The sequence below is a fragment of the Desmodus rotundus genome, chromosome 1 (genome assembly GCF_022682495.2).
Source record: "Desmodus rotundus isolate HL8 chromosome 1, HLdesRot8A.1, whole genome shotgun sequence".
NCBI lineage: Eukaryota > Metazoa > Chordata > Mammalia > Chiroptera > Phyllostomidae > Desmodus > Desmodus rotundus.
In genome coordinates, this window is record NC_071387.1 from 54,768,837 (window position 1) to 54,787,931 (window position 19,095).

General features: G+C 40.3%; 1 protein-coding gene across 1 annotated transcript in view; it reads left to right on the forward strand.

The window, feature by feature from the left end:
- The first annotated feature begins 7,413 nt into the window (after positions 1 to 7,413).
- UHRF2 (ubiquitin like with PHD and ring finger domains 2) overlaps positions 7,414 to 19,095 on the forward strand; it is a 101,811-nt gene continuing 90,129 nt past the window's right edge. Inside the window, exons 1-2 of the mRNA XM_053924429.1 lie at positions 7,414 to 7,900; positions 13,838 to 14,068. Coding sequence (XP_053780404.1) covers positions 7,748 to 7,900; positions 13,838 to 14,068 — 384 coding nt within the window. The 5' untranslated portion in view covers positions 7,414 to 7,747. The remainder of the gene's footprint in view (positions 7,901 to 13,837; positions 14,069 to 19,095) is intronic.

The following is a 19,095-nucleotide window of genomic DNA, read 5'->3' on the forward strand; positions in this document are numbered from 1 at the left end:
TAGCTGCATCCTACTGCAATGGGTTGACAGATTCTGAGCCAAACTCAGGATTTCCAAACTGAGCCATTTCAGAATTCCTGCCCCACTATGAATGAACCTGTGAGAAGTAGGAAAGTGATGGTTGTTATTTTAAACCTCTAAAACTTATTTTGCAGAGCAATTTATAACCAGAAGTTGAATCCTAACTTGACCCCATCATCAGAAGTTAAATTTTAACTGCCTTCATGGGAAATATGAGCTGAATTGATCCAAAGACCCTCAGAAAGGTTCAGCAATAGGAAGGACCAATGTCAGAAGGCAGAAGAAGGCATGCGACTGAAAACAGAAATAAATTGTAAGTCTTTTTAAATTTAAATTATATTTTATTATTTATTCTATTACAGTTGTCCTAATTTTTCCCCCTTTGTTCCCTTCTACCCATACAACACCCCCCCACACACACACACTCAGGTAAACCCTGCACTGTCGTCCATGACCATGGGTCATGCACATATATTCTTTGGTTATATTGCCTATGCTGTACTTTACATCTTCATGACTGTTCTGTAATTACTAATTTGTATCCTTAATCCCCTTACCTTTTTCATCCATCCCTCTGACCCCTCTCTTGTGTGACAACCATCAAAATGTTCTCTGTATCTGTGATTCTGTTTCTGTTTTGCTTGTTTGTTTATTTTGGTTTTTAGATTCAATTATTGATAGATATGTATTTATTGCCATTTTATTATTCATATTTTATGTTATTCTTAATAAAGAAGACCCTTTAACATTTCATATAATACTGGTTTGATGAACTCCTTTAGCTTTTTTTTTCTCTGGGAAGCTCTTTACCCTTCAGTTCTAAATGATAGCCTTACTGGGCAGAGTAGTCTTGGTGGTAAGTCCTTGCTTTTCATCACTTTGAATATTTATTGCCAATCTCTTCTAGCCTGCAAAGTTTCTTTTCAGAAATCAGGCGACAGTTTCATGAAAGCTCCCTGTTAGGTAACTAACTGCTTTTCTGTTGCTGCTTTTAAGATTCTATCTTTGTCTTTAAACTTTGGCATTTCAATTATGATGTGTCTTGGTGTGAGCCTCTTTGGGTTCATTTTGTTTGGGACTCTCTGTCCTTACTGGACTTGTGTGTCTATTTCCTTCACCTTGTTAGGGAAGAGTCCTTACACTATCCTCATTTTTTTTTAAATTCTTATTTGTTCTTGCTGTTCTGTTTGGGTGGGGTTTTTGTTTTTTTTTTTGCTGCCTTATAAGGAATAAATTGCAAGTATTTAGTGAAAATCCTAGGTACCAAGTCCAACCTGAGCCATCAGGTATTCCAAAGAACCAGGGGCACTCACCACGGGAAGGATGAGGATTATTATCTGGAAGAAGTGAATGAGGAAGCCTCCAGAGAAACAAAAGAGGGACAGCTGAAGGGTAAAAAATATTGGTTGGAGAGAAAGGACACTGGGGATTTAAGCTCTTATACTGTCACTCATTGATTGCATGTCTTTGTCTAATCATATTTTCATTCAAAGAGAAGGTCAGATGAGAATGATCTCTAAAGTAGATGTCCACAGTAAAAATCTGTGATTCTATTAAGAAGAAAGAGCACACACTTGAAAATGTGGCTAGTTTAAGTAATGAGCCACAAATGAAGTGCTTTTTAGTCCATAGACATTCTAATTTGCTTCTTATAACATGTAGTTCTTTTAAAAGTAACATTAGAGATTATAACAGAAAACTTCCAGTTAAGCTACTTAAATGTTTCTACCTCCCTTCCCCAAGGGACCAATTAAAAGGGTGTAGGCCAAGTTGTGGGGAACTGATGAATATGCATGAATCTAGGAACATAAAGCTGTTACAGTGCCCAGACCCAAAGCAACAAGAAGAGGAAGAGGTTTCCTGACCATGAAAGAGTGAGTCATATAAAGCAGGCCACTTTAAGAGGAATGAGTAGTGACAAGGCAACAGACAACCAGAAGTAACCTTTCAGGGAGAAAGCCAGGAGAATAAATATACTGACCTCGTTCTCTTCACATCCTGCATTTCCTGTCTGTGCTTCCTCTCCACTAGCCAAACTCAGTTGGAAGCCTTGCCCTTGGACTCAGGACAGAGAGCAGGTTGAGAGTGGCCCTGGAGGAGCACAAGGAAGACAATCAGCATAGAGGTGCCAGTGAAAAGGTAGTAATTGCAGCTTTAGAGAGCAAATTAAAATTTACTTTATATATATGTGTATATATACACACAGACTTTATACACACACACACACACTGGAGACATTCTGAGGTGTGATAAGATTCTAGAATAATTAGTTCTACAATCAATCTTTTACCTTTCTGTTTTGCCTATTTTGATTTGAACAAATATTAGGCCGTAACTGGTGGCATAACCTTTAGTATTTGCTCTGCATCCATGTAAATAATTTATTTTTTATTTCTCTGTTCACATCGAAGTTGTTTCAGCTCCACGTCTGGTAATAAGGCATGGTATATCTAACCTGTCAGACTGAGAGAACCAAGATGGCAGCGTAGGGAGACACACTGCGCCTCCTCGCACAACCAGAACTGACGGAAAATTGAACGGCAAGGAAGTCCAACACCAAGGAAATAAAAAATAAACATTCATCCAGACCGGTAAGAGGGGCGGAGACGGGCACTGGGGCGGAGAGGACTCACATGGCCGAGGCGGGACCGAGACTGGCGGAGTGTGGGATGAACGGGGCAGGCAGTCCGAGCACTAGCAGACCCTGCGGCCCCACATTCATGCACAGAGAAACCGAGAGGGCTGGACTCAGACTGGTGGAGAACGGAGCAGGCAGAGCTGCGGATAGCACCCCGCGGCCCCACATTTGCACACAGATAAACTGGGACGAATGGCGGGGAGCGAAGCAGACTGCGTAACCCAGAGCTCCAGTGCGGGGAAATAAAGCCTCAAACCTCTGATTGAAAGCGCCTGTGGGGGTTGGGGCGGCAGCAGGAGAGACTCCCAGCCTCACGGGAGAGGTCGTTAGAGAGACCCACAGGGGCCTAGAGTGTGCACAAGCCCACCCACTCGGGAACCAGCACCAGAGGGGCCGCACTTGATTGTGGGTAGTGGAGGGAGTGATGAAGTCCAGTGGAGAGTGGAGCAGGCGCCATTGCTCCCTCTCGGCCCCTCCCCCACGTACAGCATCACAGCCCAGCAACCAGCGTTACCCCACCCTGGTGAACACCTAAGGCTCCGCCCCTTTAAGTAACAGACGCGCCAACACACACACACACACAAAAAATGGCCCAAATGACAGAACACTTCAAAGCTCCAGAAAAAATACAACTAAGCGAGGAAGAGATAGCCAACCTATCGGATGCACAGTTCAAAACACTGGTTATTAAGATGCTCACAGAATTGGTTGAATTTGTTCGAAAAGTAGATGAAAAAATGAAGCCTATGCTAAGAGAAACAAAGGAAAATGTACAGGGAACCAATAGTGATGCAAAGGAAACTGGGACTCAAATCAACGGTGTGGACAGGAAGGAAGAAAGAAACATCCAACCAGAAAAGAAAGAAGAAACAAGAATTCAGAAAAATGAGGAGAGGCTTAGGAACCTCCAGGACATCTTGAAACGTTCCAACATCCAAATTATAGGGGTGCCAGAAGGAGAAGAGGAAGAACAAAAAATTGAAAACTTATTTGAACAAATCATGAAGGAGAACTTCCCTAATCTGGCAAAGGAAATAGACTTCCAGGGAGTCCAGGAAGCTCAGAGAGTCCCAAAGAAGCTGGAGCCAAGGAGGAACACACCAAGGCACATCATAATTACATTCCCCAAGATTAAAGAGAAGGAGAGAATCTTAGAAGCAGCAAGACAAAAGGACACAGTTACCTACAAGGGAGTTCCCATAAGACCATCAGCTGATTTCTCAAAAGAGACTTTACAGGCAAGAAGGGACTGGCAAGAAGTATTCCAAGTCATGAAAGGCAAGGACCTACACCCAAGATTACTGTATCCAGCAAAGCTATCATTTAGAATGAAAGGGCAGATAAAGTGCTTCTCAGATAAGGTCAAGTTAAAGAAGTTCATCATCACCAAGCCCTTATTATATGAAATGTTAGAGGGAGTTACCTAAGAAAAAGAAGATAAAAAATAGGAACAGTAAAAATGACAGCAAACTCATAGTTATTAACAACCACACCTAAAACAAACACAAAAGCAGACTAAGCAAACAACTAGAACAGGAACAGAACCACAGAAATGGAGCTCACATGGAGGGTTATCAACAGGGGAGTGGGAGGGGGCAAGAGGGGGGAAAGGTACAGAGAATAAGTAGCATAAATGATAGGTGGAAAATAGACAGGAGGAGAGTAACAATAGTGTAGGAAATGTAGAAGCCAAAGAACTTACAAGTATGACCCATGGACATGAACTATAGGGGGGGAATGTGGGAGGGAGGGAGTGGGCAGGATGGAGTGGAGTGAGGGGGGGAAATGGGACAACTGTCATAGCATAATCAGTAAATCTATTTAAAAAATTAAAAAAATATATCTAACCTGTCACAATTGTGATTTTTGTCAGAGAACTTCTATCTTGTTTTTAGAACTGGGAAGCTTGCTAAGCAGACCTTAACCTTATAATCTTAGTTTGTCTTTGCTTAGTTACAATATGTACTGTGTGGAGAAACAGAAAGATGTATTTTGTTACGTGTAGAATCATTGTTTGCAATTACTTCTTTGTATCTTAAGTAAATTACTATACACTTGAGTTTATGTTTTCAGAAGTAATTAGTTTGGTCTACACAGGACAAATGTGTCTTTTCTCAGTCTCACATCTCTAAGCTCTGGCCTGCCAGTCCTTTGAGATGTATATTGACTGGATTAACACAGATCCTATACAGTCCCAGTAGATACCTAATTTTGATAGTAGTCTCCCCTGTCCCCCTACCCAAATGGTTCCCCACTAAAGACCCACCACATTGGGAAGAAAAAATTGCCACATGGAAATGAGTACAGGAGGTCTAGTTCTTTTTTTCAGAACTTTCCTACTTCCTTTTAAAACTTTGAGCTTATATTTTCATCTATCAGACATCTCCATCTAGATATATTTTGAATGCATTTCAAATGCAACACAGCTCAAATGGAAATCACTGCATTTTCCCCAACTTGCTTTCTCTCCTAGTTCAGTTAAGAACATAACCATCTACCCACCCAAACAATTAATTTAAGTCTCCCAAACTAGGAACTTGGGAATTATTCTCAGCATTCCATTTTCCTCATCCCTCATATTCACACATTACAAGTCTGATAGGCTTGATTTTCTAGAATACTCTGCAGTCTACCTTTTCTTCTTTTACCTACCGCCACAAATTTCACCAAAACTGACAGTTGTTTCTTCTTTAAGCTTTTGACATCTCCCCTGCCTCTCCTTCCCTTAGTTTTTCCCTAAGGCATCCTTCCACACTCTTCTGCTGTCTTCCCAAAGGCATATTTAATCACATCAGTGAACTCCTTTAAAAACCTTGGTTTCTCCCTGGGGCCCACAAAATATTCTGCTTTGAATGCTAATCTTCACATTCTGCCCTTTTCTATTTAGTCAACCTTTCTTGGATATGAAATCTCTTCTGATCTGCAAAAATGCATATCTTTTGTCTTTGCTTCAGCAGTCTCCTCTTTGGACATTCTCTGCTAAATCCTTTCCATAATAATAGCCTGAAAATAATTTGTGTATTACCAAGGGGTAGGCACTATGCTAAATACTTGACATTCATTATACTGTTATGAGTACTATTTTACATTCAAGAAATGGAAGCAAATAACTTGTCCACGATCACAGTTTAATTAAATAGCAAAACAGGGATTACAGCTCAGGTCCATCTCAATCCACATACTGAACATTTAAATGCTGTCCCCATTACGATATACCTTCTAAAACTCAGTTCAAGTTGTACCCTTATCCTCAACACTTCCAGGTCATTCTAGTCCCCTTCTCTCATCTCCAATTGCTGTTTTAACCAACAGCATACTGTTTAGCACTAAATTATTCTTTAATATTTTCATTTTTCTAGATCTTAGCACTGCAAATTCTTAGATTGTAAATTCATTGTGAACAGGGTATTAAATACTTAATATGCCTCCACAAGGGCATAGCATATCCTTTAATAGCAAATAGCTATCCCTTAGCTGGGCAGGTAAAAAGCATGCTTTACATGTCTCTATCATTGCATTTACACATGTAGTAAATACTCAATATTTGCTTTACTTAAATAAGGTGCAGACAGAAAATATGTATTTAGAGAATATAAGTGAATGCAAAATTTTCGGCAAGGGCAGAGATGCGATTTATTCTTTTTTCCTGCTCCCCACCCCCCTCCGTGTCGGGCCATCTTTTTCTTTTGTTTTGTTTTATGCTACAACTAGACTTCGCTGTACTTGAAATTACCTTAACTGGTTATTACAAAAATGTTGCTCTACCTTTATGGTAATAACTAGCATTGGTCTCAAAATTCAAGTTCTATAAAGTCCCAGTATGTATGCGTGTGCGTGTGTGTTTCTACTTTCATATGCTCTCTTCCTTCTTCTGAAAATATATTTTCACTTGAAAAAGCCCACTGTTAGGTAATGCTGCGATGGACCTATTTCTGAGGATTTATTCCTAGTAGGATCTCTGGAGTACTTTCTTTGGAGGTGTGAAATTTTTCATCCTTTAAGTGTTTTCCATGACCCTGCAACTCCGAGGCCAAAAGCGCACTAACACGGAAGGTCCACAAACGGAAACGTTGGCTTCTGAAGAGAGACCCTCCTGGTGGTGGCACTCGTACCCCCGGGGCCAGGGGTCCGGGTGTGAGCGCCCAGCGCCAGACGGGGCGATCCCAGCTGCACCCACGGCCTGTGGGCCTGGAGCCTCCGTCCCGGCCCAGCGGCGGGAAACTCCGGAAGCGGCTTCCGAGCGAAAGTAGCACTCGGGCCTGGCGCTAAACGAGTTAGCGAAGTAGACGGGTCCCCGGAGCCTGTCCAGGGCGGCCAACCCCGCCAGGCCGCATGGCGGACGGTGTCCTTGTGAGCATGATAGAGCGAGCTCATTTCCTTATGTGCTTTCTCAGAAATTTAGGCCGCGGCCGCCCGCACTCCAGTTTTCATGATCATGTAAGTGCACGTCAGAATTTCTTATTTTTGGTGTGTTTTTGAAACCACAGAACTGTAGTCGCTAGCCCCCAGGGTGCCGAAACAAAGACCCAAACGGCAACTAGTGTGGGTGGCCTCGTAACCGCTCAAAATCCGAAGGCGAGAGGGCGTGTCAAAAATCCAGGTGCAAGCGAAGGAGCAAGTAACGGCTCCGGGCAGCCCCGCCCCCCGCCCCACCCACCTCGACCCGCCCATTTAGTTCCCTGCGGTCTACAGTCACTTCCCTGGCCGCTTCCTCTTTAAGGCGGAGCCCGGTGTGAATCTCGCGAGATCCGGGTTGGCGCCGTGACCTCCATGTGGGAGCTAGAGCTCTATAAGTAAACACTCCGCGCGGTGCAGACAAGGTTTCTTCCTATTTTGTGAGGCGGTAGCTGTAGCAGCAGCGCCTCAAACTAGTTCCGGTTTCCTTTCGTTTTGAGCTCCGCTGCGCGGGTGCGCGGTCTAGGAGTCGCGGCCGCCTATCGGGCCCGGTGTCTGGTCGGTCTTCTTGGCTTGTGCACGCGCTCGCCCGCCAGCCGCGGAGAGCGGGGAAGCGGCGCGGGCCAGGCGGGGCGCGGCGCCCTAAGCGCAGGGGGAGACAAAGCAGAGCCGGCCCCCTTTCCCGGCGCCAAGATGTGGATCCAGGTTCGCACCATCGACGGCTCCCAGACGCGCACCATTGAGGACGTGTCTCGCAAAGCCACAATTGAGGAGCTGCGCGAGCGGGTGTGGGCTCTGTTCGACGTGCGGCCCGAGTGCCAGCGCCTCTTCTACCGGGGCAAGCAGGTGAGGCGTGCCCACCGCAGCCCTCGAGAAGCCCGGGGCGAGGGCAGCGGGGCGCCCCCGGGGCGCGTGGGCTGGGCGGGCCGGAGGGCTTGGTGCGCCGCGCGCGCAGAGCGCACCGGGCTCCGCTTGGAGTGGGCAGCCCGCGGGACTCAAAGTGTGGGCCTGGGCCCGCTGAGGGGGCGCAGCAGGGTCCCTGCCAGTCCCGAGTGCAGGTGCGCCCCGCAGGGTTGTAGGTGGGAGCGCCTAGAGCACTGAGACCTCGTCTCCCCTTTACAGCGGGGCAGCAACCGCAGGCACAGCCGGCCAGAGCGCGTGGGTTCTTTCGCTTCCCGCGCTCGTCTGGGTCCGGGGCCCCTGGAGGGCGGGGAGAGCAGCGGGCTGTGGCGGCCATGCCACAGTGCAGGTGGGGAGGGCCGGCGGCCCCGGCTAACGGCTCTCGTCGCTTCCGCGGCCCTTCCGCGCTCTGGCTCCCAAATGGGAGAGGAGGAAACTTACAAACTGGGCGCGAGAAGCCTAGCCCTGCCGCCTCAGTGTGGAAGGGATTTGTAAACTCTGAAAGATTCGCGGGGTTTCCAGAACTTCCAGAGTTTCCCGTCTCTCCTCCTCTCTCCTGGAATTGAAATCTGTCTTGGGGAAAATTAGAGACCTGGGCTGCAGGAGCTATTGGTGTAACCCGGGACCGTGTTTAAACTGCCCAGTACAGGCCCTAGGGGTTATTCCTAGAAGGGGAAGGAATATAAAGGACTGTTTTGCTCCTCTTACTAATAGTCCCCTCACCGAAGTTTTTTTAACACGCAACTGGAGCACAGCCAGCGGTACTCACTTGAAGGCTGAAAGTGTTTTTGGCGGTGGAGGTATCTGTGGGCGTCTCTGGTAGTTGTATGGTATGGCCATGCATTGGCCCATTGTAGATTTTTCCTATCCCACAAGTCTCTCTTGGTGTACGCCCACAGACCCAGACCCATCTTATTTTTGTCTTTTTTAAAAAATGTAATCCACTAAAAAAGTTGGCATCCTCCCGTTGATAGACCACAGTTTGGCTCCGATCCTGTGGTTTGAAATAAATGTAGCTCTCTTGGATTTGATGGTAGCCGTTTTCTACAACCACAAAGGATTTGAAAGGAATATTTTTCTATCCTTAATCTGCTTACCCTTCTAAAACTGTCCAGACATTTCAGGGTAACAAGATTACACTGAGAGTAAAGTGAGCCATGAGATGGTTTAATGTGTTTTTAAATAAATGTTATAACATCTTTGATATGTTCTTGCAGCCAGTTTATATCGATCTTTTATTTTAGTGTTTGACTTGTAATAAAAACAGGTGTTCAAATTTAGTTGTAAACTTTGTTTTTGAAATAATTGTATAAACCACTACATAGATTTATATTGCTGTGCTGCCAGTGGCTGATACTTCTTATATTTTGGTCAGGTGAAAAGAATGTAACCAATCTTCTGAATTTCATTTTTACATGAATGCCTGGGTTACTTGGTTGACTTGAGCACCAGTAATAGAAATGAAACATGAGTACGTATTCCTGGGCAACACCCCTAAACTTTTACTATCTTTTGTGTGTATCAGAATCACGTGTGAATATTTTATTATAGATGCTCAGTTCACCCCAAAATTGCAAGTAGTTGAATTTAACAAGACCCCATGGGAGATTTCTGATGAACACCAGAGTTTGAAAATGAAAGTTGAAGGATAGTCACTTTCCTACTGGTTTCTTACTATTCAAAGTATGGTCCCTGTATTAGCAGGACCAGCAGCATTAATTTCACCTGGGAGCCTCATGCCAGACCTACTGAACTAGAAATCTGTGTGTTAACAAGGACCCCAGGTGATCTGTATGCAAATTAAATTTGAGAAGCTTTGTAATTGACTCCACTATTTTTTGAGGGTCAAAATGGAGAGTAGCAGTTCAGGGTTGTTAAGTTCTGGTTAGAGCAGGGTAACCTTATTTGGATATTCTTTTCCATGGGATTTAGTTTGAAGCACCCTGAGCATTGTTTTTGTGGTTGTTTTTTAAAGAAGTTGTGTCGGTGGATCTCTAAATCTTTTGAGAATCCACAGCTTTTCCTACTTTGAAAACATTCTTTCCACTCCTTTCATTCTTTCCCCTGTACCACTTAGAGATAACCTTAGATGATACATATCAGAGCTGAAGAAAAACTGAGTAGTTAGTTACCTTTGCCTATTTGTTCTTAAATTTTTATTTATTGAATTAGAGAAACATCGATATGTTGTTCCACTTAATTATGCACATAGGTTGATTCTTGTCTGTGCCCTGAGATCCAGGATTGAACCCACAACCTTGGCATGTGGGGACTACGCTCTAACCAACTGAGTTACCCAGGCAGGGCAGAGTGTTTGTTTGCCTATTCAAAGGCGTGTGTGTGTGTTATGTATTGCATATATTATATATGAGAAGTACATGAAAGTTGCTTACTTAATCCTCTCCATCTGCATGCTTATCATTAGCCTCTTGTTAATGACTTACCCACTGCCTTCTCAGTCGCTGCCACTTATGTTTGCTTCCTAGTTTCCCCTTGCATTACTCTTAACGATCTTTTCTGTTACCTCAATTTCTTTCTTCAACCCAATAAAAATTCAAGAGTGCAGCCTGGCAAAACAAAATTCTGGGACCATTCCTGCCTCTCTAATACTGTAAATGTTGCAGCCCCATCTGCTAGGATGGCAGTTCTCAAACATTTTCACCTGTGAGACATTGATGGGCTATAAGCCTGAAACTCATAGGTGTTTGTAATTTCTAAGTAACCCAATCTTTCTCCCCACTCAGAGCATAATTTAAGTGAGAGGTAACTTTTTTTTTTTTTTGCACTTTTGTAATGAAAGTTTGCACTTCATTAAATTTGGGAGAACTTCAGTACTTTTTAAGGAACAAGTCATTCAACATTCTTCACAACTCTTCACAATGGCTTAGCTGTGTGGAACTTGCTGTGCAGTGGACAATAACTGTTTTAGGAACACTGGAAGGGTACCTATGAATTAGGGAAGGGAGTGGATAATATGGGTAAAAGTGGCTATCATAATGAGCATGAATAATTGGAAAGGTTGTTATGATGTTAATGAGAGTCTGACTTCTGTTATAGGGCCTCATTCCTTGAAATGCTTAGTGTTTGACTTTCACTCAGACACTGCTTTTCCTTTCAGACCAAGTATCCTTTGAAGCAGCTTGAATTTTCTGACAGTTGGTAGAAACTAGTCAGAGAGGTTGAGTATAAAAATGCCCTCAAGGTCCCTTTAACTCTTATGCCTCAAAATTTCAGTGTAAAACCATTTATGGAAACATGTTGGATTTCCAATTATTTTACCACTTTAATAGCTCTCTTCATTTTGGTGAATGCCCTACTAATTTGCATGCTCTATACTATTAGAGAGTTTATTTTTATTTTCTACCTTAAACACTTCCATTTTCTATAATTATCATAATATGCAACAGTTGTATGTTTAATCACATTGTGCTTTTTCACCTGTTCCAAAATTAGTGTGTTCTGTTTCTTTTTTGTGTGTGGGGGGGAGTCTCTTGGAGAATGTCAAAATAAAGGTGTGAAAGTATAGTTTTTCCTTGAGTTCCCCCCGCCCCCCCAGAGTCTAGGATTAGAAGGGGTTCTTGTTTATCTTTTACTAGCATAAGTAATACGAGAGGGGACTCCATCCTGCAAAAAACACTGGAATTATCTTCTACAGGATGGACCCCTTGTAGTACAGATTTCCCCCACTAGGTGAGTGTTCTAGGAACCTGTCTGTATCAGGTACTGGCTGGCATTGTTGTGAGAGGCTATGTTCGGCTTCAGTGAATTTTTGGGGGGAAGACTCAAAAGTGTACCTGCCCACACTGAGCTGAGTGTTCAGCAGTTTTTGAGCAAAAACAGCATGACCTCCGTGCCCCACCCTCCCTATTCACCTGACCTTGCCCTGAGCAACATTTTTGTTTCCCCCATGAAAAAAAGTCCTCAAAGGGAAATGTTTTGCCAGTGTGGAAGAAGTGAAACAAAAAAACAGCAGAAGCACTAAAATCGATGAGTTCAAAAATTGTGTTGAGCAGTGGAAAAACTGTTTCGATTGGTGTATTGCATTAAATGGAGAGTACTTTGGCCCTGTAGCTCAGTGGATCACGTGCTGGCCTATGAACCAAAGGGCGGCCAGTTTGATTCCCAGTCATGGCAAGTGCCTGGGTTGTGGGCCAGGTCCCCAGTAGCGGGTGTGTGAGAGGCAACCACACATTGATGTCTCTCTCCTTCTCTCCTTCCCTTCCTCCCTCTAAAAATAATAAAATTTTTTAAAGTAAACTTTAAAAAAATGGAGGGGACTTTGAAAGTGACTAAAGTTTAATCATATAAAAATAAATGCACAATTTTTTTATAAATAATTCCATTTTAGGGGGGGTGGGTCCCACCTTGTATTAACTTTGCTGTCCCTATAAAGGCGTATCTGTTTACTGACTTTTGGAAAATTCCTTAAGTTTATTTAGAATAAGCATATTAACTAACTTGTGAGATAGTGTCTAATTTAATTTACCCACTGAGAAATTTATGAATTTCTTGATTCCTTTTTTTAACAGTTGTGTACATCTCCAAGCTATAGAATTGTGCTAAATGTGTTCTTGGACCACCATTCAAGGGTAGACTTTAATTCTTTGACTTCTCAAACATGGTCTTATTGTGATAGAAAGTTGTAGAGGATGATAGATATTACACACAAAGGGGAAAAATGACCAATTAAATTGGTAATGTTTCTGGGGAAATGACAGTTGTAATCTTGAAGGAGTTTAGTTTTCTTATTGTAGCATAATGAAATGGCCAACTGAATTTTATAAAGAAACAAAATGAAAACTTAGTTTCCTAGGGCTTCGTAACAAAGTACCAAACCCTAGATGGCTTAAAAACCACAGAAATTTTTGTCTCAGAGTTCTGGAGGCTCTTAAGTCTGAAATCATGAGGTCAGCAGGGCCCTACTCTCTTTGATAGCTCTAGGGAAGAATCTTCCCTGTTTCCTTGAGTTTTTGTGTTTGCTGTCAATCTTTGGTGTTCCTCAGCTCGTCAGTGCATTGCTCCAGTCACATGGCTGTTTCATCCCTGTGTGCCTTTGCATTTATCTGTCTGTCCAAATCTCAAATTTTTATTAGAATACCAATCACAATAGATTAGGGCCCACTGGTATGACCTAGTTTCACTTAACTACCTCTGAAAAGACCCTGTTTGCAAATGCTACATTCTGAGATACCTGGGATTAGAACATCAAATATTTGGGCAGAGTAGGAGGGGATGGATACCATTTGGTGTATTATAGAGACCTTGCCAAACTATGGGTAAATTGCAAGATAATTTATTTACTATTCATCCTGGAAGGCTTTTTTGTGATACAACTAAAAACCTTTAGAAATGGATGGAATTAGAGAACCTTAGGCAAGTGGAATAGCATGAACAAGAATCGTAATTATTCCTGCTTGAATGATTTTTTCCTGCTGTATTTTTTTTTAATTTTTGACAGTCTTCAGAAGGATGAAATGCTTAACTTAATGTCTTTATGAACACAAGGTTATAAACCAGCTCATTTTCAAAATTCACCTTTTGTTTCTTGCAGTGGGTTCAGGCACTGTTCATTGAAATAAAACTTTGTGAGAAATCTAGAGTTTTTCTGCTTAAGTGATGAGGTAACAGCGGCAGTGATGTTTTCTCATTTCAGTGGCTATCAGTGTACCCTGTAGCTAATGTGGAATGATTCTTAATTTTTTGACATTTTGAGAAGATACTGATAACAGAGGCCATAAAGCAATAGGAATGGTTTCAGGATCACTACTAATTGCAATGCTGTGGACTTTATTTTAATAATTTGGCTAGAATCTTTGGGTAACTAAAGATACAGAAAGATCAAGTTTTAAGAGAAATATTTTGATCTTTTTCTTTTATTTCTAGTTGGAAAATGGATATACTTTATTTGACTATGATGTTGGACTGAATGATATAATCCAGCTACTAGTTCGCCCAGACCCTGATCTTCCTAGCACATCTAAACAGACTGATGTACAGGCCAAACCCTGTTCTAATGCTCCACCTAAAGCGAAGAAAGCAAGGGTGGGATCTTCCAGTCAGCCATCTACATCAGCTCGTAATTTTCTCATTGATCCTGGCATTGGACTGTATAAGGTATGTTGTCTTCTTCAGAATTCTTGTTAGTTGTGAGAGTACAGGTATCTGTTCTCAGGATACTGTGAACAACTACATTGATTGCCATTTGAAAGTAAAGGGCTGTTGATACTTTTTAAAAATTGTAAAATACAGATGTGGCTGGTGTGGCTCAGTGGATTGAGCGCCAGCCCGTGAACAGAAGGGTCACTGGTTTGATTCCCAGTCAGGGCACGTGCCTGGGTTGCAGGCTGGGTCCCTCGTTGGGGGTGTGTGAGAGGCAACTGATCGATGTTTCTCTCCCTCTCTTCCTCCCTCCCTTCCTGTCTCTCTCAAAATAAATAAATAAAATCTTTTAATTAAAAAAATTGTAAAATGTACAGATGAACGTGTAAAATGTATATGTATACTTTAAAGCATAATACACCTGTGTAATTCCACCATGGTTAAGGAGTAGAATGATGCCGGTTCCTTTTTAAAACCTCCTATGTGCCCCTACCAGAACACATCTCCCTCTCTTTCAGAACAAGAAAGGAACTTGTTCCTTTATGGTCATTTTCTGTTTTTCTGTAGTGTTACTAATGTACATATCTCTAAGCGTTATGTTTTGTTTTGCTTGTATTTGGGTTTTATATAATGGAATTCTACTTTTTCTCAACTTTGAGAGATTTTCATGCATAAAGCTTTATTTTTCACTTTTGTTATTTTATTAACATGTCAATATATTTATCTAATCTCTGTTTATGAACTATTTGAACTGTTCCATTTTCAGCTATTTTAAACAGTTCTGCTTTGAACCTTCTATGTGTATCTTGATGTACGTGTTCAAGAATTTCTCTAGGCATTTTTATCTATAAATGGAAGTGCAGGTCATTCGCTCATAGGACAAACCGCTCTTTACTTTATTCCATCGGTTTGTTTGCCTGTCCCTGTGGCCATACTATTCTAAGTACTGTAGTGCTGTTTTGTTACCTCCCTTTCCTTCATCTCCAAATTTAATATCTCTTCAAGGGGTCTTGGTTTGGGGATTTTAACACTTGGCATGTGAAAATTTTAGAATTAGTTTGTCAAAACTCTACAGGTAAAATATGTGGGATTTTGATGGGGGTTGTATATAGATCGGCTTAGAGAATTGACATCATTACAATAATTTAGTCCTTTATTCGTGAACATGAACAATGTCTCCATTAATCTAGATCTTTGATACCTTAACTATTTTTCTCTTTATGTATCTTATTTTGATTTATTTCTAATAGCTTTCTTTTTTATGCTATCATAAATGGATCTCTTAAAATTGTGATTTATATGTTGATGTATAGAAATGGAATTGATTTATTTATTGACCTTTGTATTCAGCAACTTTTTCAAATTCTAATAAATTTGGTAGAAATAATCAAATGACAGTTTTGCTTCATCCTTTCCTAGCCTTATAACTCTTTTTTCTTAATTCTTATCAGTTGAGATAAATTGGGACCAAGACTCAATTTTTTTCAGAATTTTCAAGGTTAAAAATTAAAAATTGGTAGATGAAATGAATTATTTAAGAAAATGAAAATGAAGATGATTTTGGATCTATGAAAAAAATGCAAACATCCATAAATACGGAAAGAATCAAGAACACTGGCAAAGAGCTATATCTCAAAAGTACTTGATTTGGGTGGCTACATTGATGAATTGCTTTAAACCTATGAAGAATGGGTCATTATAATGTTACCTAATTTTTTTAATATTTATTTTTTTATTGTTCGAGTATAGTTATGAACATTTTCACCCCACCTTGACCTCCCGCCCCACCCATCCCCACCTCCCACCCTCGAACGTACCCCCTTTGGCTTTGTCCATGTATCCTTTATACATGTTCTTGATGGACCGTCCCCTATTTTCTCCCATTATCCCTCTCTCCCCTCCCCTCTGGTTACTCTAAGTTTGTTCTTTAATTCAGTGTTTTCTGTTTATATTAGCTTGCCTGCTTGTTTTGTTGATTTGGTTCCACTTATAGGTAAGATCATATGGTATTTGTCTTTCACTGCCTGGTTTATTTCACTTAGTGTAATGCTCTCCAGTTTCATCCCACAACATAAAAAAATGAGAAGCTCCCCCCTTTTTTAAAAAATAAATTTAGTGTAACACCAATAACAAACACGTGACAAAAGCACACCAGTATTGCTACATAAGTTATATTTAGCAAATAAAATTGTCACAGTATATTGAAAGAACATAATACTTAGATCATGTATGGTTTGTTGAAACAGGATAGTTTATTATTAGAATGTATTTTAATACAACTCATCATATTCATAAACCAAAGAAAACGAATGATCTAATCTGTAATGTTTTCTAAAAACATCTAAATACAAATTTGAATTCATTCGATTTTTAAAAATCTTTGGTAAGAGGAACAGATGGAATAAATGAACATTTTAAACCACACCCAGCCTTATGTTTAATGGCGGGGAAAAGCCAGAAGCATTTTCATTAAATGTGGGAACCAGACAAGGAAGCCAGTAAATGCTGTTGTTTAACATCTTTCTAAAGTATTAGATAATACATATATGCAAGAGAACAATAACGTATAAATATGGAGAAGGTGAAGTTACGGATACCTAGATATGGATACCTGGAAAAGCTGAGAAAATCAACATTGGAGCATTATGAGCAATCAGTAAGGTGGCTATGTAAATACCAATAGCTTTCTCTGCTACAATCATTCAGTAAAAGAGAAAAATATTACAATAACAAAACAGTTTGGGAATAAACTTACATGATATGGGCAAGACATAAATTAAAATAGTACTTTATGTACTCACAAAAATCACACAGGGTTGTTAATATTGAAAGTCCACTAGCCATATTGTTTTCTGTATCACTCATTGATTTCATCTCTTCAGTTATCAGTACTTTCTACATTGATATTTTTTCACATTGTTACTTTTAAATAACTTGTTATTTTAGAAAAATTTAGATTTATAGCATAGTTGGAAAGATACTAGAGTTTCCATGTTTCCTATACCCAGTTTGCCCTTTTATTAACATCTTATATTAATATGGTACATTTGTTTTTGTTTTTTGGGGGGTTTTTTTGTTGTTGTTTTTTCATTTTGTTTGTTAAAGCACTTTCTTCCTGGTGCTAGTAGGACCACCAGCCTCATTTTGTATATTTCCTGCTGCAGTCCTAGAATCAACCATATCTCCAAGGAGCCTTGGTTCCTTAATTAGAGAATGGTATTAGAAACCAAGCCAGACTCCAGGGTATATACTCTTTGCTACTGGGGAGTTGTTACTTATAGGGCACTCAGCTGAGAGTAAAGAAATATATGTATAGTGACTCTTGTATGTCCATATGTCAATATTTATGTAACCATCTGTTTATATTAATCTCTTTTTAATTTTTATTTTTAATCTTACTCTATTTTTAACTTTGGTTAAGGGCAGCAGTTAAAAGCTGGGACTTGATTTGTTTTGGACAGTGAAGATATGAATTTGTTCTCATAGGAAGACCAGTTTATGTATCTACAGATCTGACCTTACTCAAGGTTAAGCAGTTCTGGTCAATTTAAATTCTGTTTAACACACTTCTCAATACCCTGTCATATCCCTTCCCCCAAATCTAATTTAGAAGTGCATTATGAAAAACTACTTCCCTCACCACATCCTTGCTCTTTATTTTCAGTGTTAGTGCTTTGGCTATCAGCTACTTCTAGTGCCTAACTTTTCTTTAACATCTCTTATATTTTGTATTAATAAGTAGCAAAGATGTTAAGGACTTTAGCTTTGTCATTAGACTTGGTTTCAAATTCCAATGCAGTGGTTTCAGAGTTTTACAAACTTGGTCAGTAAATTTTATATTGTCTCTCTGTCATTTAGAAACACATTTGTGGACCCGGCACTTAAATTCTCAAAATGCTACTGTGTTTTGTAAACACATTTAGCCAAAGGTGCATTTAACCTTTTTTGTTAGTTCAAGAGTCTAACACAGATTTAAGTATTTCCTTTTTTTTTTTTTTTTTTTTTGATGAAGCTCAGTAATTGTCATAGGTATTTGAAATTTGGACTAGTGGCCTGTTTTTTAAATCTGGAAGTGCTTATTTCTGGATACTTTATTCGTTGAATGAATGTTTGAGTATGTAGTATATATGTGTGCTAGGTATTAGAAATAGAGGGGTAAGCAAATGATATTGCCCCCTGCCTTTGTGGAATTTTATTAGATATTAACTTATTTTTAGCTAACTTGAAAATGCTGAGAAGCTGCTACTTTAAAAAAAATTGATTTTAGAGAGAGGGAGGAATTGGGGGAGGGGCGAGAGAAACATTGGTTTGTTGTTCCATTTATTCATTCATTCACTGGTTGATTCTTGTCTATTCCCTGACTGGGGATCAAACCTGCAACTTTGGCATATCCAGATGATGCTCTAACCAATTGAGCTACATGGCCAGGGTAAGATGCTACTTTTTAATTGATTTGTTTCGAATTTGCTTTAATTTTGTCTATTATCCTTAGAGTGGGTCTCTGTATAGTAAATATATTAAAATTTCATTAAGTTGTTTCTAGCACTTAAAATTGGGAGCTTTTTTCCTCTTTATCTTGAATTCTTACGTATGTCACTTTTGTTTTGCAAAGATTTTCTTTTTATAGACAGAGCTTTCTGTATGTAAAAAATTTTTATGGTTGAGCAAACAAATTTTGGGGCTTTTCCTTTTGCATAAAATTGTCCTTGGACCTCATAATAGGTAGGTACAAAAAGAATTTTCAAATCAGCATTAGGTAAACACTAAACTTAATACATTAAAATGAAATTTTAACCTGAAGTTATAATCCAATATCATTGTTCTTTTGCTATTTGGTAACTGAGAGCAACATTTGGTCAGTTTCAGATATCTTTTCATATGTTGTAAGGAATTAAATATCACTTCACATTTGGAGAGGCTGTGGAAGATTGTGCAGAGGCTGGGTCCACTCATTCCCATTGTATAACACAAATTGGACGACACAGATTTTAGAAAGTAATTTGTTTTTCTGAAACAAGGTGGACTTTTGAGATGTAAATTTA